Source organism: Balaenoptera ricei, chromosome 5 (assembly GCF_028023285.1).
Source record: "Balaenoptera ricei isolate mBalRic1 chromosome 5, mBalRic1.hap2, whole genome shotgun sequence".
Taxonomy (NCBI): Eukaryota; Metazoa; Chordata; class Mammalia; order Artiodactyla; family Balaenopteridae; genus Balaenoptera; species Balaenoptera ricei.
The window spans coordinates 33,916,042-33,939,749 of NC_082643.1; the positions used below are offsets into that span (position 1 = coordinate 33,916,042).

Sequence of the window (23,708 nt, forward strand, 5' to 3'; positions counted from 1 at the left end):
ATTAGATCATTTGACAGAGAATGGAAGAGAATGCGGCTTTACTCTGACTTTTAATACAATGTGCATAGTATAATCCTGACAGTTGGTGCTGTTAAAGCTTCTTACAGATAGTTTAATATAATTACTTCAATAAAATTTCATCAACTAATACACTAACAAATTGTGTTTGGGTTATTTACTTTTCTTCTTGTTTTTACTGGAATAGTTCTTAAATTCAGAGAATTTAATCGTTATTTATTGCCCTTTACATCTTGAACCCCTAAAAAAGAATTTTTTTCTTAAAAAATATTTTTATAAATATATTGAATGATTAAGCATATAAGAACCAAACATTTAGCAACTGTACAGATATTTTAAAGTTAGATTTTAGAGGATAAGAATATATACAGGTAAACACGTGGTCTTTTGTTTTCCAAAAAGTATAAATCCTTCAGAGAGTTGATTTTTTTAAGTCAATAACCTGATTATTTTTTGAATAATTCTAAAATGTTTTCCTGGAAAACAAAATCATATAATCTAAAAATCTGTATGTATACTCTTTAGGAAAGATGACTGAAATACTGTATGCCATTTCTAGAGATAATTAATGGATATCTTTTAAGTCCCAGTGATATGATAAAGTAAAAACTGCACTGAAGTTTAACTCAGTAAGCACATTTCTAAGTAAAGATCAGCAAAAAATAAAACAGTTTAAGCATTTTGTATTCTCTGGAAATGTAAACAGGATTATAACTGTCAGATGTACAGAAGCACTGACTGCAGCCATTAGTTTGGTTTTGCTTCTGAGAAACACAACATGAACTACTGAATCATTTCTTTTCAAATCCATACGTTCCCTGCAGCAGCTCAAGCTTCATCAGCAGTGCAAGAATGTATAAAAATGACAGGCAAAGAGCATGAGTTTTCTTTTTTCTCTCATACTGTTTGCCTGTAAATGGAAGACAGGGTTCTTTCTCAAAGCACTTAAGCTGAGGATGTTTAAGTCAATTGCTGAAAGAAAATATGACTGAATTCTCTATGCAAGAAAGTATCATAATTGGAGAAACTGAAAAAAATCAAGCACTGTGTTATTATCCTAGAATAACATATTACAAGATTAGCATTCTAACTTAGTTGCCCATTATTCTTCAATTAGAAATATTTTCAGTTTTTTAAGTATTTTGTCAACTCATCACCTTATTTTAGTGCCATTCATAAAGTACCTGGTTCTGCTTCTAATTTTAAATGTAAAAAGGTGTTCAAATTAAAATACACACATTTTCTTTCAAAAACATCGTACTTGTATAAATAGTTAACATTTTGATTTCCAAGTTCCTGTACCCAGAAGTGTTTCACTGAAAAAGGAAATTCAATTAATAATTAAAAGTTTATTTAACAATGATCAAGTAAAGATAGGATCTAATGTATGATCTGGCTACTCTTCTGGAGCTTAAACATTCACATTTTTCAAAAACTAGCACAGTAATTTCTGTAACTTGACTCAATTTTTTTAAGGAAATGGGAACTTTTCAGACTGAAGTTTAAACATACATAGTTTATAGTAACTAAAAACATGCCCACCTCACTATCATCATCTAAATGCTCATAAATGTTCCTAAGTGTAAGGACGGTGAAGGTAAATCCTAGAGAAGTCTGAAGGTTATGGGCTTCATGAAATCCAAAAGAAAATATTCAAATCACACCCTGAATGTCCTCTTTCTCTTTTTAGTAATGTCTGTAGTCAGACCAACATGATAGGTCTGGGCAGAAGCATGCTGATGTTGGCACTGCCTAAACCAAACAAACAAGATGTTTAACAGTCACATAAAATGTCCTGCAGCCTCCCTAATGAATTTGTCAAGGACCATCAGATTTCGCTCCCCCTCTTTTGCCTCATTAACTCAAGTATGATGAGACGGATTATAACAAGAGAATACAGATCAATCGGTCTGAAGACTTGAAGTGGCTTTTAGCCTCTAGAGTTTCTTTCTCTCACTTGGTCTCCTTTAATAGAATACGGTATCTCCTGCAGAAGGGGCTGCCACTTCGTTTTAATACACCATCAAGGAGCTGCTGATGGACTTCTATACTAACATACATAAAAGCAGAGGTGACAGGGGCTCTTCAATTACAGCCTCCTCGGATACCGTTTCCCCCTTCAATTATTCAACCAGAGGAAGAGCGGATCCGCAAACACACAGCTGAAGCAGCTCTTAGAGCAGAGGCAGCCAGAGTGAGTTGGGGTGGGGGAGGGGAAGGAAGGGAACCAGCAAGAGGGAGCATTATTTGCTGGAAGTGTTTAAGTTTATTGCTCAAATGATGTTTCTAATTAGTACCACGGCCATAAATTAAAGTCGCCTTTGTTTAACTGATTTATTATTTACTAGAGCATCTACCTTGGACAGGGTAAATTGGTAATGAATTGTTTTTAAATCAAAACATTTGTAACATTTTATCATTCCCTCGGCCTCAGTACGTAAAAGTGGAAAAGCGAGGGGACAAGGGTGGGACGAAGCTTGGTCGTGCTGACAAAGCAGGGAGGAGAGGAGGCGCGGGGTGCCGGGCAAGTGGTGGCGCCAAGACCCGCGTGGCCAGGGCCGCCCCACCCGAGAAGGGCGTGCGGACGGAGGGCGCTGGGCGCCTGCCCGCGGGCGCGGGAGCGCGGAGGAGGGATGACGCCGTCACCCCGGGGCCTTCTGCAAACACTCACTCCCTGGGGCGTCGCGGGCCCGGCCGGTCCACGCGCGAGGCCTCAGCGGCTCCGACCGGGGGCGAGGATCGAGGGTCGGGGCGGGGGAAGGGAAGCCCCTCACCCTCTCACCCCGCCACCAGTCTCCGCCCAGTAACTGCCCTCGGGAGAAGCCGCGCGGGACCCTCTTCTGGCGTTCCCACCACTCCCCGCCGCAAAGTGCCCCTCCTGCCAGTAACAGTTCCCAGAGCGCCGCTGTGGCCTCGTGGCCAATCGCCGGGGTGCCGGCAGAGCCTGGGCGTCCCACACGCGCGGACCCTGAAGGCGCCGGCTCGCGTCCGTCCGCCTGCAGCCCGGGGTCCGACGCCAGCCAGCCGCACGCACGCCGCAGCCCGCGGCCGCCCGCGCCGCTGCGACTCCCGAGAAGTCACTACAGCTCTGCGTGCCGGAGTCCCGCGGGCGCGACCGTTCGTCTCAACTCCTGGCCACTGAAGACATACCTGGCAACAAATGCGACTTGATGAAAAGAAGGAAAAAAGGACAAAGTTCTTTAGGAAGAGACATGTAGCTACGAGAGTGAAGGGGTGACAAGATACCAGTGGTCTGCACCAGATGTGTAAGAACGAACCAAGGAGGTCCAAGCGTCTGACATCAAGTACCTGAGGAAACAAACTTTCCCTATGCAACTGAATTCAGGTTCATCTGGTTCAGCCTTAAGACAGCAAGTCAAGCCTTCCCACGGGGTTTTGCAAAAGCCGCATACCAGGTTTCGCAAAATGAAGTCTTCGCACAACCGGCTCATAGATTTTCTTTGTTACAGCATTATCGGAGTACATAACGTCCAAACTCTAACTAAAAACATTCCCATCTACTTGATTTGTCTTAAAAAGACTCAGAATCCACACACCTGAGGTTCAAACATAAATTCTAAGCAAATCAGAAACACAGTTACAGCTCTTTCAACCAAAAGTACCTAAAGGCTACCATGGTACAGCTCGAAAGTATAATACATATACTAAAAGCACATGCATGAGTTTCACTGAAATGCCAAGGGAGGAGTGAAGCCATCTGTGTAATCAATAACAGGATAGTTATAGATTTTTGCAGCAGTGAAGTCTTTTAAAAGCAAGAGTCAATTATGAAAATAAAATGAGTTTACAAGTGAAATTCTGTACTGCCTGAAAATATACTCAAAATTAGACTTACAACATTAACATTTGAAGAAAACTTTAAATCAGGTTCATATTTACTTCCCTTCATTTTTATTAAGTTTAAAATAATTTTAGTGGTTTATTTTAAAAGTATATCCAACAAAATTTTACCATATATAAATCTGCACCATTTCTCACAACTTAAACATATTTTCTCTCTGATAACAAGTTACTCCTTGTAACAATAAAGTAATAACATTAAATATATCTGAATCTTAATTATGAAGTAATTATCAAACAAGGTGCTTGTACCATTTTTGCCCTGCCTCATTTTTCAACAGCATACGGAAATTACTGAAAAGAGATTTATGATTATAAACTCTCACCCCATGTCCACTCCCCCCATCCCCCAACTGGCACACATATACAGCAATTGCTCTGGCTCTTGGCAACAATGGGAGGGGAGGGGAAGAAAAGGGAGGAAGACTTTACCTAAGGAAAAAATCTAGAAAAATTCAGGTCCTTTCCCAGATTTCCCTTCCTCCTCCCATTTGCCTTCAAGCGAAAGTAATTTTGTTAGCGTTTGCACCTTCTTCACAATGTTGATAGAAAAAAAAAAAAAAAGTGAACCTTTCTGAACCACTGCTACTCTCCCTTGAGTCATTCCAGCCATCTCCAAGAAGTCCCTTCTCTATACACTCTCTTTTTCTTCCTTGCAATTGATAAGAGAGGAGGATAAAGAAGAGGGGGCTGCAAAATGTGTGTGAGCATTTGACTTCTACTATCTCCTCCTATTTTCTTACTTCTCTCTTTACCCCCTTTCTTTATCAAGTGCAGCGGTGGCTGCTACCGTTTGCCAAGCATGCCTGTCTTCTCTCTCGGATTGGCTAAAGCACTGACAGCTCCGACAGCGATTGTAGGAACTGAAGCTCCACCCCCCTCATGATGGCCCAGGACCATTCATAAACTAAATAACTCCAGGAAACAGCAACGAGAGAGAGAGAGAGAGAGAGAAAGAGAGAGAGGTGCTGGGGGGTGGGGTAAGAGAGAGAGAGAGAAAGAGGGAGAGAGGGAGAGAGGGAAAAAGAAAGGGAGGGAGCGAAAGGAAGGGAGGGGGAGATAGAGGAAGAGAGATTAGGAGGGAGAGGGAAAGAGAGAGAGAGACATCGGAGGGGAGGAGGGAGAGGCGACTCAGAAAGTGGAATCTGCACAAGCAACCTAAAGGGGGAGGAGAAGAAAAACCCTTGAATCGTTATAACTAAACCCCAGATGCAACGCAAGCAACGACTTCGTCACACTAAAATAGATTTTGTGACCGCCAAAATTATAAATTACGAAGCAGAAATGAGTATCAAACAACTTCCAGCGGTTTGCACCTAGAGAAAGACAAGAAGAACGCACTGCAAACAAACCAACCCAGTCCAAACAACGCCTCCAGTAGGAAAAGAGGAAAACCGCTACAAGAGGACCCCCTGAGAAGAGACCAGACCTACACGCTGAGAGTTCGGGGCATCTGCGAACCTCTGAGTGTGCTGCGGACTGAGTTGCACTTCGCCGCTCTCTGGACATTAATTACACCCTTCACCTTCCATTTGGGGGAGGGTGAGGAGAAAAGCACTCACCCAATCTGAATAAAGAAGTGCTACCACCGTGGGAGAGAAGTTTAAGAATGAAACACTGAATGTTTCGCTTTTATTTTTAAATTTACTTTGGCATTTAAAAGACCTCATTTCCAGATTTCTGGGCCATCTCCGCTGCAGACGTCTAAGCCTAACCTCTTGGTAACCTGAATTTTTCTCTCTCACCCTGTGTCCCCACCCCCCTCCCTTCATCTCGCCCGCAGGCATATCTTTATTTCACGTATCAAGAGAAAGCAAAAAAGTCGCAGCAGGTACTTTTCTTTTTCAAAGATCATCTTTTTTTTTTTTTTTCCTTATTTTCTGGAGAAGAAAAAAGCTTTCAAAAGAGGGGAAGGAAAGAGCTAGACGGCTGAAGCATCAGCCGGGCAGCCCAGGTGGAAACAAGAGTGAAAGTGGGGCTTAGGGGAGCGCAGCGCCTCTTTCGCAAGCCGCAGGGCCACCACCAGCGCGTGAGCCTTGGATCCCTCAACGTACTGCGAGACGCCGGTGTACAGCCCGGACCTGTGCCCCAACATGATCGCCGCTCAGGCCAAGCTGGTTTACCAGCTCAATAAATACTACACTGAGCGCTGCCAAGCGCGCAAGGCGGCCATCGCCAAGACCATCCGAGAGGTCTGTAAGGTGGTCTCGGACGTGCTAAAGGAAGTGGAGGTGCAGGAGCCTCGCTTCATCAGCTCCCTGAGCGAGATCGATGCCCGCTACGAGGGGCTGGAGGTCATCTCGCCCACAGAATTCGAGGTGGTGCTCTACCTAAACCAGATGGGCGTCTTCAACTTCGTGGACGACGGCTCGCTGCCCGGCTGCGCGGTGCTCAAACTGAGCGATGGGCGGAAGCGGAGCATGTCTCTCTGGGTCGAGTTCATCACAGCGTCCGGCTACCTCTCGGCGCGCAAGATCCGCTCACGTTTCCAGACGCTGGTGGCTCAGGCGGTGGACAAGTGCAGCTACCGGGATGTGGTCAAGATGATCGCGGATACCAGCGAGGTCAAGCTGCGCATCAGGGAGCGCTACGTGGTGCAAATCACTCCGGCGTTCAAGTGCACCGGTATCTGGCCTCGCAGTGCTGCACAGTGGCCTATGCCCCACATCCCCTGGCCCGGCCCCAATCGGGTGGCGGAGGTCAAGGCCGAAGGGTTCAACTTGCTCTCTAAGGAGTGCTACTCGCTGACCGGCAAGCAGAGCTCTGCGGAGAGCGACGCCTGGGTGCTGCAGTTCGGAGAGGCTGAGAACCGCCTGCTGATGGGCGGCTGCCGAAACAAGTGTCTCTCGGTGCTGAAGACGCTGCGGGACCGCCACCTGGAGCTGCCTGGCCAGCCGCTCAATAACTACCACATGAAGACGCTGCTGCTGTACGAGTGCGAGAAGCACCCGCGGGAAACGGACTGGGACGAGGCGTGCCTCGGAGATCGGCTCAACGGCATCCTGCTGCAGCTCATCTCCTGCCTGCAGTGCCGCCGCTGCCCTCACTACTTTCTGCCCAACCTCGACCTTTTCCAGGGCAAGCCCCACTCGGCCCTGGAGAGCGCTGCCAAGCAGACCTGGAGGTTGGCCAGGGAAATTCTCACCAATCCCAAAAGCCTGGACAAACTATAGGGTGCTGGGGACTGCTTGAAAAGCGACACAAACGGGAATGCTCTCAAACACACAACACACAACTCGGCGACAAACCGCGGAAACTCCAGACACAGACGTTTATGTAAGCCACCTACGAGAAACGGGAACCAGGCAGAAGACTTCCTTAATTAACAAGCAAACAAAAGGAGAGCAAACCAACCAAACACACAAAATCACATTCTTGCACAAAAGTGATCCTTTCCTTCCAAACAATGTGAATTTAAAAGGTCACACAACAGAAGCCATCGGGCTTTGCCACAACAAAATGAAACCCAAGGTACATTTTCAATCAAAATATAGTAGTTTCTCCCTTTTCCTTCTCTCCCCCTCTTCTTTCTCTGTCTCTGTCTCTGTCTCTGTCTCTCTCTCCAATTTGTTTTGGGTTGCCTGAATGTTGTCACCAAGTGAAAAAAAGTATTTAATTATATGTAAAATTTCTCTTTTAAACAAAGTTTTGCTGATGTTAAATGTATCTCAGTGCCAATGTCAGATGTGCCCCTCCCTCTCCCGCACCTCTTCCCTCACCCTAAGCAGTCTTGTTGAAAACAGTAATAAAAATATTACTTTACATTGTAAATGACTGTTTGTGGATTGTTCTTAAATGAAGGAAGGTGAGATCACAATTTATTATTTACAATATAAAGATGTGAACTTGAGGAATGCAAGAAGCTTCCATTTTAACTCTAGTTCGCAAAATTTACAAATGCAGCACATTCTGTAGATTTAACGATTCAAGTTCCCACCAAAATCTTTAGAAAAGAGAAAATATTAATTTTACACAACTATAATATATGTTTGTTCTGTAGATTTTAAGACTAAAAGTAATATCTTATTTCACACTTGAAAGAACAGATTTTGTATGGAACAACTGATTTTGATCCTAATTTTTAAAAGAAAAGTTTTTTCACATTAAAAATTAAGATATCTGCTCTCTCATGCCATCATCTAAAAAAAATGCACTCTGAGTCTGAATTATAAAAGAAACATTTATGGATCTTTTCTGAATAGTTAACACAATGAGTTATACTCATCCTTCAATCATTTGTCCTCTTCAAGTTTTAAATAAGAAAACTTAACAATTAAATCAGTAACATTAAAAGAGGATAAAATGGATATAGCGATATTCCTTTTCCCCAGCAAATGGTGATATGAACAATCCAGATTTATAAATTACTTCAAGTTTTTAAATGGCTAGTTATAAATGCTGTAACTATGATCATTTTTTAATCAAAGTCCCAGAATTATTCAGAAGTAGCTTACAGTCAGTTTAAATAAAAAAGGTTTTAATACTATTTTATGACCAAAGAAAAATTAAATATAAGAAAAGTATGTTCCTCCTCTTTCTGCTTTTCTAAGGTAACAATCCAGTGTATTCATTTCAATGTTTCAACTTTAACAAATGTTTCTTTTTAATATAAGGAAATATCTGATTACAAAAATAAAATAATTAGTAAAACTGAAAGCATCCCAAAGGAACTGGTTCCTCTTCTTTATGCTGGAGGTAACTATACTCCATTAGATATGTTAATGAGAGGCACAGGTACCGAATACATGTCAGATGTTATCCTTTAATATTTAAAATTTATTCTTTGAATTAGCCCATTTTTTTTTTAACTTACTGAGAAAATCCAGGAATGAGAGATACAAAGAAAAATGTGCTAAGAAGCAATTTTAAAGATCAGAGGAAGAAGTCTGAGTGGGGGAGGCAGTGTATGGAGGGATGAACAGCAGGATAGCAGAGGTGGATGAAAAACAAGGAAGCTGCTCAGAGCTCTGGTGCCTAGTTCACTTGATAAAACAGGCTGAAGTTTTAAGATTCCTAGGTAAAAATTCCATAGTAAAAATAGTTCTGAGTTAGAAATATAAACTGTGATCTTATCAGTTCTGAAATCATCTCTACTCTTTCAACCTATACTATATCTTTTTCAGGTCTCTCTTCCTGCAGATGTAGAATAAACGCACTGTAATACTAACTAGTTCAGACAAATATACTAATTTTTTGAATAATACAAATGAACTTATTCTCTAGGGAAAATGTTCTGATTTTTAAGAACAATTTCAAAGCAAGTAGTAGGTGCTTACATTTACAAAGAAATTACTTAAGGGTACAGTGTTCAGTTTAAAAGATATAAATGACATTTTAAAATGACCATTTTTTCACTCACAGAAGTATTTAAAGCATTAGACACGTCTCTTCCTCCAACTATCCCAGAGAAAAAGTTTTAAGTCTTGACAAGGAGAAATAAAAATTCCCCAATTCAATATCTTTTTTTCCATCCTTATTTAATTTAATGCAGGCATCACCAACAAAAAAAGAAAAACACTCCAGTATCCTCATTTACAAAATACCTTAAAGCACCAACGTCTATACAAAATCAAAAATTCTTCCAATAATGGGCTGAAAAAATTTTGAGAATATAAATTAGCAAAAGTTTTGATTTCTGTAACATTAGGCAGGTTGCAGCAGTACAGACCATTTCTGTGTCTAGGCTCAAAGGTCCTGTATTGCACAAGCAGCAGGGAAAAAAATTAATTTAATGATGCTGCACAGAATAAGATCAGACAGAAATAGAAGTTGTAACTTTCCCCAAAAGGAGTCAATAACTTCACAAAGATTGGCAGGGGTTTTAATAACGAGGACAGTTCATTAGATATGTTTAAAATAAATCACATTTTAGATTTTAAGCCATGTATGTCTAAAAGCATAATAGAATAGTATTCTGAATTAAATTTCGGCCTAACTCACAAATAACCATAAATTAGAGAGTTTGAGTAATTCTGGTTACCTACCTTTCCTAAAGAAACTAAAATACATTTTCAGACATTTCAGCCATACAACAAAGTAGAAAATTTTTCTAGCTGATATAATTTCAGAATTAAAGTTTTCTCTACATTGGATTAGCTACATTCTCAAACTCAAAACAATCAGTTCCAGCACAGACTTCCTTTCATATAGTCTACCAAGTCCAGTCTTAATAAAAGCAGCAGTGCTGAACCCAAGTGCTAAAAACATGCATAAGACAAGATATGATTTGTTTGTAAAGTTTTTCATAAAATTATAACATTTTCATTATGAATGACTTTGAAATACTTCTAAGTCACTAAAATTTAATAATTCACATGATTCCAAAATCAAAGAATTTCCTACCAATAAACTCAGGAAAAAAATTACGTGTGTGTGTGGACATACACACACACACACACACACACACACACACTAGCTAACAGCCTGTAAAAGAAATTACTCCACTTTTTAAAACCTCTTCTCTTTCTACAGGTTGCTTATTTTGCTAATTTTAAAAGAGACTCAGAACAAATTCTACCATTCACTTTCATGAAATAAACCTAATTTTGGCTTTATGGCTATGCCACAAATGTCTCTTAGTAAAATAAAGTTGCCAAGGTCTGAAAAGTAATCAGAAATACATTTTAAAGGGGAAATTACATTTTCATTTAAGAATAGGAATTTATGCGGTACCTTGTAAAATCGACTATAGGTAATGGGAAAAAGAGGTATCTCACACATACAAGCCATGCTTGCATGCATGTCAGAGTGGTAAGTCAGGAGGACAAAGCAAGGAGAGTGATATATTGGTATTATATCCAGAAAAATATAAAGGCTAAACAAAATAATTCCACTCTCAATCTCACTGAATTTTGTAGCTTAATTCACCCTGGACCCTTTGAGGCAAAATATATTTTATAGACGATATTCCCTGAGGTTCTCCCCCAACCCCTGAATGAGCTAATGATAAATGCAATTAAATGGAAACTGTTTTTGAATCTAAATGAACTTCAATAATCTAACTAGCTGGTAAGGGATTCATAAGCTAAAGGAGATAGTTGCCTTGCATATAGGCAGAAGCAATTCATCAAGAAATTCCAACTATTTCTATCAGTTTATTAATGTCAGTCCTACCCAACAGCAGCCCACTTTCCCATCATAAAAAAAAAAAATCATAAAAATGAAACCCATTCCTCACCTTGGGGTCACTTTTCTTGAAGTTAGGGTCTTCTTCATCCACCTCAAAATAGAGTTCGGAGGAGGTGACAGAAAGAGTGCCCTTTACTACAACAGAGGGGGCCACAAGCTGAGCTGGTGTGCTCAGGCTAACAGGACCTGCCAAAAGGAAAAGACAAGCCAAACAAGTTGGAATGATATTTTTCAAAAAATTAAGTGGATTCAGGCAGAAATTTCATTTAATTTTAAATTCTCACCTCTAGCACCAAATTGCCTGCTTACCCCTTTTACACTTACAAATTCTGTCCACCCCAAATCTCCCTCTGAAAATGCAAAGTTAGGGTTCTCATACTAAGAGATCTATAATAGGTGGTTAATGATAACAGTAAACTAGGATTCAATTATTTTATAGGGAGTCGGCCTAGCTTTGGTCTAATCTCCTGGTTAGAAGGTGACTCTGCCTAAATAAGTCCATCCACATTCCATTTAGAAAACAAGCCTCAGGCTATCAAACAACATAGAAAAACAACCAGGAGCAAGGAAGACTCAATAGGCTTCCAAGGCCAGAGGTTAGCTTAGAGTTTGGCTGAGGCATGATTACAAAAAGATTACTAGCTTATTAATGAAGTGAGAAACGTTAAACCATATTCTCTGATAAAGATTTTGTGCCAGGTTGGCACAAAACCTCTTCCATAACAACTTTACCCCATGAAAGATTGGTAAAAATACTTCTTTTCCAAGCCTGCCTTTCCATTGTTCAATATTGTTCAATGCTTCCAAATCTAGTATTAGTGTAGTTCAGGGACTCTGGGAGTAAACAGCTGGAGGGTGGGTTTCCAAGTGAATGAATTTTTATTGGAATAATCAAATCTCCACAGGGCTTATCAAAAAGACAAATCAGCCTGCTACTGAAAACAATAGATTCACTATAGATAGACGAGCATAAAGTATATTAGAGCCAAACCTAAAATAAGGACTAAAAATAATAATTATACATACACATATTTATGTAGAGAGAGATGTAGTAAGTTTTTGAAATCCCATGTAAATTCCTCATTGTAAAAATCCGATAGGTGACGAAAACAGCAAGACAAGATTGGCATTTATAGTTCTGAATTAATATAGTGCCTATAAACACGGTACACCTATTCAGGTAATCAATGGGTGAATAAGTGTTTCAAAATTCAGATGAATTGACATTTCCATCGATTGTTAGAAGGGTGTTGGTCCTTAATCTCACATCAATCTTAATGTGTGCCAGCGGGACAATAGGAGGGATGCTCTGCAGAGATCAGAGCAGGTTTTGCCCTCTATTCCCAGTGTACAAATACATTGTGTTTGCAGATGGGCAGCAGATAACTGCAGAACAGCCATGATTTCCCAAAGCTCATCCCTATAAATGGATGAAATAAGCAGCTATGTGTTCTTTTGCTGTCTCCTTTGCCCTCCGTACATTAGCATGTAATCCTGAGAAGAAATAACATTTTTTCAATCATTCTCAGACATTCAATTACAGGGTAAGCAGACAGCTGCAGGAGCTAGGGCAGCCTAGGTCCTACAGAAGACCCCTGACAATTTCCACTTCATTTCTAACCCACACCACTTTATTAGTGTGGATTACTTCTTAATCCTATTTCCATTGTCAAGATTATATAATTAAACTCCCCTTTCACCTCTATTACTGTATGAATGTATTACTAGTAGCAAGAATAGAAGCAAAATAAAGGAGGAGGAAATGAGTAAATGGATGTGAAGGAAAAGACCAGAGAATAGCAGTGTCCACCTTACTCTCTACTCCTGCCCCAAATCCCTTAACAGTAAGCTCTTATTAATTTTATTTTACTTTACAGAGAGATTTACAGCCATCAGAGAAGATGCCATCATCTGTTTTTGCTTTTCATTATCATTCATTTCATGGTTGTGGATATGTCACTAAATAAAAGATTTTTCATGCCTTTAAAATTATCAAAATAGTAGATTATGTAACTTTCATCTACAGAAGCTGTAGAATCTTTCAGACTTTCCTCCTTGAGGGACAGAGCCACAGGCATTAAAGAAAAAAAGGCATTTAATGAATGACTAAAATTTCCAGTTAAACAAGAGAATTTTTCCCATAAGGGAAGTAAAACCGAAAATCTGCAGAGCGCAAATCAAAAATTGCTACATCAGATAAAATATGTGAATCCTGTGAAAAGCCATAGCATTCTTGGAATGGATTTTTTGAGAGAGTTAAATGTATATGCAGCATGTTCCCTAAGACCTGTCCTGTATATCAAAGCAAATAGCTCATCTACCTCCAAGCTTTATTTACAAAGCAATTGGCATAATTTTACTTACAGCTCTCATGTTGTAGAGATTAGGTAACTCCCATTAGATGGGTGAAGCAAGTTTGTTTTGTTGTTGCTGTTTTTGTACTTTTTTTTCTTTTTCAGTAAAGATTATTCATAAAAGAAAAAGATGAGTAGGGTAAACAGAATAGAAAAATGACAGGGAAACTATTGTAGATTGGGGGGAAATGTTTAGAAGAACAAAAACAGTCTTCATTTAATGTAATTGTGGGTGTAAAGCTGGTAGTCCTGCTTTTTCAGGCAGAGCTGAAAAACTAAGTAATTAGATGCGCGTTGGCTCAGAGCTAGCTGAAGTACGTGCACGACTCCTGAATTTACCGGTGAGATTCTCTAAATCTTTCTCGTCCACGGATGACAGAGTATCGTCGTCGCCTTCCAGGAGGATCTCGTTTTCCGAGTTCTGATTTCCTAAAGCCTGACTCTTGATGGACTGTTTTCCTTTAGCAAGAATATCTTCATCTGCAGCTGAAATGAAAAGGAAACAAAGCTGTCCATCAGGTCTGGGAAGAGCACCCTGGCCGAGGGGCAGGGAACTGAGGTAAGGATAGGTGGCCCAAGATTGTCAATTGTTTTTACCCAGAGTCATCCAGGGTGGGGAAAGTGATCAGGAATGCCCACACGCTCCTTCTGACAACCATGATTCCCCAAACCTAGTCTAATGTTACCTTGAACAAGAACCCTAATCCCATTAAATCTGACCCTTGCACTGCTCACTAAGCCTTTTATTTACTTATATTTAGGGCAGAAGAGGGTTCAAAAGCAGCACATTTTTTTGAAATTTGTTAGTAGAAAAAAAAATCAGAACTTAGTTTTGGAAACAATACCTGCTTAGCACTGAAAAACAAGGAATACTGATTTATTCCTGTGAATAATATTATAATGACAAACATTCTGAAATGGTTGGGGTGTGGCTGTGAAGGAGAATCCATAAATACAGACCTAAGAGAGACCCACAGCCAATGAGGACTCAGGCGAGATTCTGAAGCCATATCTGACACTAATAAAGCTATAGCAGCTCTTAGAAGCGGCATGCTCTTCCTCTTACTCCATCCTCCCTCTTTCCTTCACACTAACCTTGCCCACATTTCACCCCACCCACACCCCTACTCCAGCCCTTATACAAATCTCCAAGAGCAAGGCAGCGTGGAAACTAAGTGGAGGCTCAAACACTACCTCCTCCATGTGTTTAAACTAAAGGGCTAAGACACCCCGGGGGCAAACATAACAGAAAGCCTGGGATGAGAGGCATGGGCAAAGAGCCTCACACCGCCTGAACTGGAGCGGCCTGTGGAGAGCAGCAGCGCCAGACTCAAAGGCACTGGGACCAGGCAGCCGAAGGGAAGGAAGGAGGGAAAGGGTACAGCAGATATAGAGAGGAAAGAAGCAGCTCTGCGGAGCACCTACAGCCACCAACGGAACCAGAAAGAGGAGCAGGGGGGCAGCTGAAAGGACTTAACACTGAAACTCAGAATTCTGACTTCAAAACCCCATATCCCTCCAAGGTGACTCCCATTGCTTTGAGCAGCTTTCTCCTTAAGAAATACATAAAAGCAGATACTAACTTCTGGACTGGGATTTTTAAAAGCGCATAGTGTCACATAAGGGAAATTCAGAATCCTCATTACACGACTGACATGCCCAGTCTCCAGCTAGGGAAATTCCAGAGGTAAAGCACCTGATCCACCAGGCAACAGCTACTGATATAGAAATAAGATGGCTAGGCTTTTTTCTCCACTGCAGTATCAGCCTAGGCATAAGGCCCCAAACCCAGAAAGGATAAAGCACTCAGTTTGCAGTAACATGACTAATATTTATCTATATAATTTATTCTAAACAGTTAAACTACATGTATCTTACCTAGTTAACTAGACAAATCAAAGCTTCTCTGAGTTTAATAGGTATGGTTATTTGATAATGTTAAAGGTAAAAGTTTATTTTTATCATATTTATTGTAAGTTCACCATGTATATCATTTATATGTAATACTTATGGCACTACTTAAAAGAACATAGAAGCTTTCTATTAAATAAGAAAGTCACAGGAAGAGGCTTTCTATATTTAGCTTTGAATACCCTCTATGGATGAATAAAATCTTATTTTCCTTCATACCCACATACAGCATAGTATGCTGCACACATATGAAGGTCTCAATAAATATTTGAAAAGAACTAAAAGTATCTAATTGAAATGGCTCTATTTTCTTAAATGCTATAAAGAAATATACCCAAAAAACACTAATTTTTAGGAAAATAGGAGTATGAGTTTTTATATCATTGTTTATATTTCAAGCATTTATACTTCCTTACCTTGAAATCACAAACATTGCTCTTAGCCCAAACAAGATCTTTTTCAATTTACTATCAATTTTACTAAAAATAAATTGGTCACTGAGAAACACAAGAGAAATCACCATCTTCTATAGTTTGTTACAACGTAAATTGTAATAAATTAACAGTTGCCAGTCAGATTTTAGTACAAAATCAGTATGCTACATTCTCATTTCCTGGGTTTATAATTCCTTCATCAAAGCAGAAATAATAATAATAATAATGCTAATATTAAATACACGTATCATGTGCCAAAGTATTCAAAGCACTTTACACATTTAACTCATTTAATTCTCATATACCCTCTTCTAAATTCTCCTTTTCACATGAGCAAACAGGCTCAGAGAGGTTATATAACTTGCTCAAGGCAACACAGCTGGTGATAAGTAAGAGTCAGGATTCAAATCCAGTCAGTGTGGCACCATCATCTGGGCTTCTAACCACTATGCCATAGAAAATGAAAATAACCAATATACAAATATGACATTCATATATGTAATTTACTGGTTAGTTTACTAATTCTTATGTTTCTCATAATGCATTTTAAAAGCTTAAGTCAGGATTATAATAAATAAGTACAGAATAAAAACATATTCATTTCCAAACCTAAATTTGATGAGCACAGGCCAAACACATCAGAAAAAACTAAATTCAACAGCTCGATCATTACTTTCTCTGATTATTGCCATACATGTCCTGAAGTACACCAAGCTTATTTGAAAGGAAAAAAGAAGGAAAAAACTCTTTAATCTGAAAACATTTACAAAAAATGACAGTAGGAGTAGTCAGTGGCAATACACAATGGTTTAAAATAGCTCAGTAAATAAATTACATTCATTTCAATGACCACTAAAAATAAATTTTTATCCCTTCCAACTGAAATTTTAAATTTTTAAATATGTTCTCATCATGCTGACAACAAATTAAAACACAATAGCTTTTGAATTAAAATTTTATGAAAAAAATTTTAAGTACTATAGGTCTACTGTATGCATACAAACACCACTTTTATTTATTTATTTACTTATTTTTACAAGCTCAGATTCTGGAATTGTTCAACCTCAACTGAAAAAGCTCTTGTCATGGAAAATATGCAGCTTACTGATATTTAGAATGGTTTTCCTGTAATTAACTCCCCCTTGAGGATTTTAAGTTAGCAGCAGTAAAATTACCAACAGTACTCTAATACACACCACATGCGCTGGTGTTCAATTCTCAGTGGTCTAATAGCTTTCTGCTAAAGAACTTTTTTTTTTCAAAATTAGAACAAAACTGTCCCAAGCATAAAATAAAAGATAATTATCATATTTATATGTGCTGGGAAAAGCAAATTTTTAAATTTTGTTTGTCTCATACTCAATCAACCATTAAAACAAGAATCAATTATTTTAATATTTTCTGTGAATATATCCTATACTTGTATAAAAGTTAACTGAAGTCAAAATATACTTCTGGTTCAATTTTAAAGCTTGATTCAGATCTTTTCTGGTTAATGAAATTATTACCAAACATGATAACTGTTTAAATTTTTCATATCACTATCAACAAACTGCCTTCATTAATCTCATATATTATTCGGATTTAATATTTATCCTAACTTAATAACTAAACTGCAATTGTTACATAAAATTGGAGAAATCTGTAAAAAATGTTCTCTTTGAAATGTAACTTGTGATTCACTGAGGCTAAGAGCAATGAGAGGGCTCAGAGAAAAGCTGGTCCTCAAAATGTAAAGTTCAAGTTCTTTAGAGCTAGCTCTGGGCATGAGTTGACTTATCTATGCAACACAGACTAGGTAAGTAAAATTAAAACAGAAAAAAGAACACAGAAAACTGTACTACCTATGATATATAAATCCCTTTTTAGAAGTCCACTGTGCAAGTGAACTGGAATTATCAATAGCCCGTATTATAGTAAAAAAACTGATACATTAAGAATTAGCCACTTTGTTAATTGAAAAAAAAAAAAAAGATAACTACTGGGATAACAAAGTGACCTCAATTGTACATAAAATAAATATGAGTGTCCACTTAGTGTGACGTGCAATACATACCATAACTGTTTATTCTGAACACGACACACAAAGAATACTTATATACAACTATTGCCCTAAACTAATTCCCCTTTATAGTTTATGCAATTTCCAAAGTCAAGAAAATTTACTCTAGAAAAATTAGTGAAACTACAAAGGATAATTAGGAGAACAAGCCAAGTTCATCTCCTAATGATCATGGGTTTCTCTAAAGTTTTACATAAAGAAACTAGTGTATTTGATCCTAAGAAGGAAGCAGTAGTATCTAGCATTATTGAAGATATGAGAGAAGGACATGATTTAGGATCTTTACATGGTCTGTCATTCCTAGAAAATCAAATGATTTACTTGTATCATTCCATGTGATTGCAAGACACTTTTAAAACTATGTTAAATACTCCTCATATACTTCTATTAGCATGCACATTCTCTACAAAATAAAAATGTCTTAAATTCAATAGGATTCTAGTGCTAAACTGCTTTAGCATTTGAATTAAAATCAATCTTTCCACCATTTAAAACATTTTTTACATGGCTTTAATCTGAATATAAAATTCCCATTATATTTAACAATGAATTTTAGAAGACAGCATAGCACAATGATAAGAAAATCTGACCAGTCATCAGTTAACTTGGGATTTAGCTCTATATCTACCAAGAATTATGTTGGACTTTTGTTTCCTCAGTTTCCTTATCTGTAAAGAATAAAGTTAGACTAGACTTTAGCCTTAGGTTCTTTTCAGATCTAAGATGCTCTGATAATAAATAACTGACAAACTGGTCTCTGTGCGTTAGGAGAACGTTACGAATCATTAAAACTGATTTCTAATAAATTTTAAAACTATAAAATTGGAGAAAATGCCCTCAAGAATCACATATGCACCTCTGCTTCCTGCTGTTAATTTCCATAAAGGATATTTAATCATAAGAGGAAGTATTAATTTTAATTTAAAAATATGACTCAGTTTCTACAAAGTTAAAGAATTCTCCCATTACAAAATGACTTTTATAAATAACCACTTTGGAGGGTCTCTCTTTGAAAAATTACCTGAAGCTCTTTTCCCCAAGCAAGTTAATGTGAACTTGGGAAGGGCAATTAAATTGTCAGAATTAAAAAATTTGTTTTTAACTAGAAGGTAGCCAGAAGTAGAGTCATGGGGCTAGTATTGATCGCCTGAACAGAGAACATCACTCTTCAGGTATTTACTCTGCCACCCTTACACCAGAGGCTTTCCTTCAAATCAAATCAATCTATAAAATAGATGGCTTGTACTACTAAAATACATAGCTAATCTCCAACAGTATTTCTATTTAGATGTCCTCCTTTGATAATAATAATATAGTTCATGATGTTTTAAGATTCTGCGTTTTCAAAATGTCCTGTCTCCTGTCCTGATTTGTAAATCAACTACAAATAAAAGTGAGAAGTCATAAAATAGTATGAAACTGACATACTATCCTCAGTAATATTATTTTAATTATTCAAATTCAACATTGAAGCATAGTATTCACCCACAATAAATTCTATGATTTCACCTGCTTTTTGATCACATTAACTGTTTTGTTTTGCATTCTTGATTCTTAACATATTTATTTTTATTAGCTTCCTTATTGTAGTTAAGTTAGGATAAAAAAAGAGTTTCACAATTAACACAAAATTAAAATTGAATGTCAACTACAAGATACTCTAATTAATAAAGCATTAAAAAATTAAGCTCTTCATCTACCTAATGTATTAGCATAAATTATGCCAACATCAAACAATACCACACTACAAACTGTGTGCTGAGTTCCAAAACTAATAGTTCTTTATTATTTAAAATTAAAAGTATATAAAATATGATTAGTTAGAGTTTTTACCATTTTTCAAAAAAATGTTATATTAAATATAACATATCCCCTTAATTGGAAGCATCTACTACACATTTAGTTAGTTTTTAAAAATATATTTCAGATTTAAATTTATATTCTTAATCTTTCAGAGTGCTTTAAATATTAATCATTATGAAACTAGTATAAAATATTACCAAATAGAATGGAATTACATAAAATGATAAACTTTACTTCTCTCTCTTAATTTAAAAGTGCATAATAAAACATAGATATCATTAATATTACGTTAAACTTTCAATTACTATTTAGAGTAATTACAGTGAAATCTGCTCCTATACAGGATTTTAAGTATTCAATGACAGTAAGCATTGCTAATAAATGTCTTTTTTAAAAATCAGATTCTTAGCATTAAAACAGTTGACATGATAATGTTATTTTAAAAGGTAAAGTTCAACAACAAAATTAAAATTTATTCATATGAAAAATCCTATAATTCCCCAAAGTTAAATGTACTATTTTTGATTGAAATGATTTTAATAAGCTCTGTATTAAATCTATACAACAAATTTTAAATTCAGTTACTGCTGTTTCTTTCAGGATAAAGGACTAACAATTTGCCTATATGCAGTTTTAGAAACCCGGTCCCCCTGTCCAGCTATAAAAGGAAAATTTTTCATAAAAATATTTTTATTGTCATTCATAGACTTCAGAACTCACAACTCAATGTTAAATGACAGTTAATAAGACAGAAAGATACTTATTAAATTTTAAGTGCATATGGTAACATCTTTTTGACTGAAAAAGAATAAAACTACAAAAAGGCTAATTTTTTTCAATGTAAGGGTCATTAACCAAAGCCAAAAAGACAAAAACAAAATGAAAGAAAAATAAAAATAGATATATAACTCTGAAATGTATAGCATCACGTAAAAAGTACTTGAACCTTAAAAGCAAAAGTGGCCTAATTAATTCTACATCTTATTTCTCCTTCTCCACCTCCTGTAGTTGAAGACGCAGGGCCCTGCAACTATTATTGCTTTTAGATCACTTTGTTATTGACTATTCTCTGTATGATCATTTATTTTAAAGGACTGATGTCACATTTGGTGTTATATCTGATGACATATTGTGGACATTTTCTTCCAGAAATGGCTCTTTAAGGCTGAGTGCAAGAGGTTAAGCTGCCTGACTGAGGCCAAACCTAAGATCACAGACTTGTAATCTAAATTCTTAATATCCTTCTTGAAAGTAATTTAACATCTACTTTGTATACTACATACTATCATTTAACCATAAGCTGCTGCATGTTAAACTAATACCCTGAAAAAGGGAAATTAAAACTATTTCTCATCTTACTAAAACTAACCAATATTTATTTTATAAAATCAAAAACAATTTAATATGGAGAGGTACATTTTCCCCCATAATCAATAAATCTTAACTGGCTTTCAAAAATTATAAAACATTATGTGAAACCCTATGATCAAAGAGAGTATATTATCAAATCCAAAGGACTTTTTCAGTTTTTCCAATTTGCTCATCAGGCTTCTACCTAAACTGAATCATAGTGCTATGCATTATATCAAAAAAGGGAAAATGTTTTGTTAAGCTCTGATAACAAAATGATGCAGAACAGGAACATATGAAAATAATGTCTATTCTCTTTTTCCAGGAGGCGTCTATCACAACCATCTACAAATCAAGGCTCAGAAAGTATCTAGGCACTTGGACGTTTATTACCAGCTCTCCCGCTTCATCATCTCATGCTAAAATACCATAGTTGAGGGAAAACCATATACACACAACAGAACCTAGAAACGTATTTGGTTTGTAAATGCTGTCTTTCTGATATTCATGGATTTAAGACAGGCATCCTGGATTAATTTACTCAAAGCTGAATGTGTCACTTAAAAGGAGAAATATTTTATCTTCCTACTCTGAAACAAAGGGTCTATGTTAAGTAAGTTTTGCATGTGTAACACAGTAAATAAATACACTTGACACCATAATTTAATAGGACCCTACACTAACTATAAAAAATTTAACTTCTGTTTCTGGGGTGAATAACTGTGAAATGTGGCACTGGACCATTTTACAGTACCTTGTAGTAATGAAGTTATGCTCTTCATTACCAAGTACTGTACCTGCTGCTATTGGCAAGGAGTGGTTTATACACTGACCATGTTCCACGGCTGTTTTTAGTGTCGCTTCAGGATGTGTCGATCCTAGAGGGTTACGCACAAATCGTCGCCGGCGCCGCAAGTCATCTTCCCAGTAGTCGAGGCGCCAGAACTCACGAGGACGACTACAATGAAACAGAGAAGCCACATATGTTAGCAATTATCAAACAGCGTGGTAGCACTGAATTTCTGCATAAAGCTCTCCTTGTTTGCTCTGCCTTTTTTTTCCTCCCATTCCTCTTAATTCTCCCTCCACCTCACACTCCCCTTTCTGCAATCTTTAACTTAGGTATGTCCTTGAAAATAACAATATCACCTTCCAGTCTAAGGAACTCCTTTTCCTTTTTCTTGGAAGGTGAAATGAGCACTAAATACATCATTTTGAAATGAATTGCTGACAGTGTGATCAGTTTCCCCACACTCTAGTGGCATGTGCTCTGATTTCAGCCTCATTTCAGCCTCAGCAGGGCACCTTTCTCTGTGGCTGCATTTATAAACCAGAATAGGGAAAAGGCTATTATAAATATGGTATAGCATTACCTATATTAATCAAAGTCTGTCCCCCTTCATTTTTCTTCCTAATTTGTGCCTTTTTGCACAAGGTCAGTAAATCATACTGTGAATTCTTGGTCCAGAAAGTGTTAACTTTAATGAATATCTCAGTTACATGGTTATGCATGTGATAATAAAATATTACTCTGTTTAGATGTGCAGGAATTTAATTAAAATAATCTCTTAAAATATTCATTACATTTAGCCCCTGAGGCTTAGAACAACACAAGAAAATGCATTTCTTTTCCATTTACTGTTTTTAAATAAACCATTCCTATAGAGTGAAACAGCAATCTATATTCAAGCAAATCAGATTGGATTTCTGTTTTATGTAGTCTGTTTTTATATTTAATTAAAAACTACATGCTATATGATGTGCAATAATTGCTGTATCAAAAGCATACTTTTAGAAATGTATTTTTTAAAGGGTTCACACAATTCAAGTTCTACTATATTTTCCCCAATTATGTAGATCTTTTACATGGCAATATATAAATGTCAACTTTCTCTCCTCTAAACTAATCGTGATCTAGCATGTTGAAAAGTATTTTCTAAGGAAAATACTAATATGAAGTTTTTCCAGTTACAGTTTAAAAAAAATCTCCGCAGAATGTATTTATTCACTAAAGGTACACAACATGAAAACCTCTAAGTTTCAATAATGAAATTAAAAATTTCATAATCAAAACTTCTGCAAAAAATGACTAATGCAAAGTAAAATCTCACTTGTATTTCATGAGCTAATAAAATTGTACCTGTCAGCTTTGACAAATTAGTAGCCTTGACCAACTGATAGTCCCAAAATACCTACATAAAAGTTACCCATATTTTGATGTTTTAAAGATGCTACCTTTAAAAATTCAAAATACATGTGTAAATAAGTACTTCAGTGATTAAAAATTATCTGATTAATAAAAGCACAGATAACAAATAGTGCATTATTTAAAGAAGATATTTTTAAAAAACAGTAGGAATCCTATGCTCTTTTCTGAGAATGCTGGGGAGACAAGGGAACAGCAAAGATTTCCTTTGTTGATTTTGACCATGCATAAAGAGGAAGAAATATAAAGTAATCTAAATGGCATACAAAAAAGTGTAAGAATTGCAGTCCTCGAAAAGAAAAATTAAAAAACTCTTTTATTCTTCTTTGTTATTTTGCTGTCCACATTTTAAATGAAAACTAGTATTATGATTTCATTTAAATTAAATAAGAAATACATACAGAAGACATATATAAGCAAAAGAAAACAGTTGTTTGAACTCAGTTAATAATATAAAATTCTCCTTAGGTGAGTGGGGGAAAGGCGGTACACAGATGGCTATGTGTATGGCTTTGATAGTCATGAAGCTTGGATAGGCACTTCATCATTCTGCCTACCTACATTTATCTGTTAAAATTATT

At 37.1% G+C, this 23,708-nt stretch overlaps 2 protein-coding genes across 4 annotated transcripts in view; one reads left to right on the forward strand and one right to left on the reverse strand.

The window, feature by feature from the left end:
* The window catches only part of LRBA (LPS responsive beige-like anchor protein), a 737,360-nt gene that overhangs the window by 281,878 nt on the left and 431,774 nt on the right, over positions 1–23,708 (reverse strand). For all 3 annotated transcript variants that reach the window (XM_059922597.1, XM_059922598.1, XM_059922596.1), the window contains exons 38-40: positions 21,755–21,879; positions 13,701–13,847; positions 11,057–11,193 (exon numbers count right to left, since the gene is read on the reverse strand). In XM_059922597.1, coding sequence (XP_059778580.1) covers positions 11,057–11,193; positions 13,701–13,847; positions 21,755–21,879 — 409 coding nt within the window. The remainder of the gene's footprint in view (positions 1–11,056; positions 11,194–13,700; positions 13,848–21,754; positions 21,880–23,708) is intronic.
* On the forward strand, positions 5,973–7,052 carry MAB21L2 (mab-21 like 2). Its single transcript, XM_059923943.1, has one exon. It carries the CDS (start codon positions 5,973–5,975, stop codon positions 7,050–7,052), a length of 1,080 nt encoding a protein of 359 aa, XP_059779926.1.

Excerpts from the sequence above, each read along its gene's own strand:
- MAB21L2 (XM_059923943.1), top strand. The coding sequence starts at position 5,973 with ATGATCGCCGCTCAGGCCAAGCTGGTTTACCAGCTCAATAAATACTAC.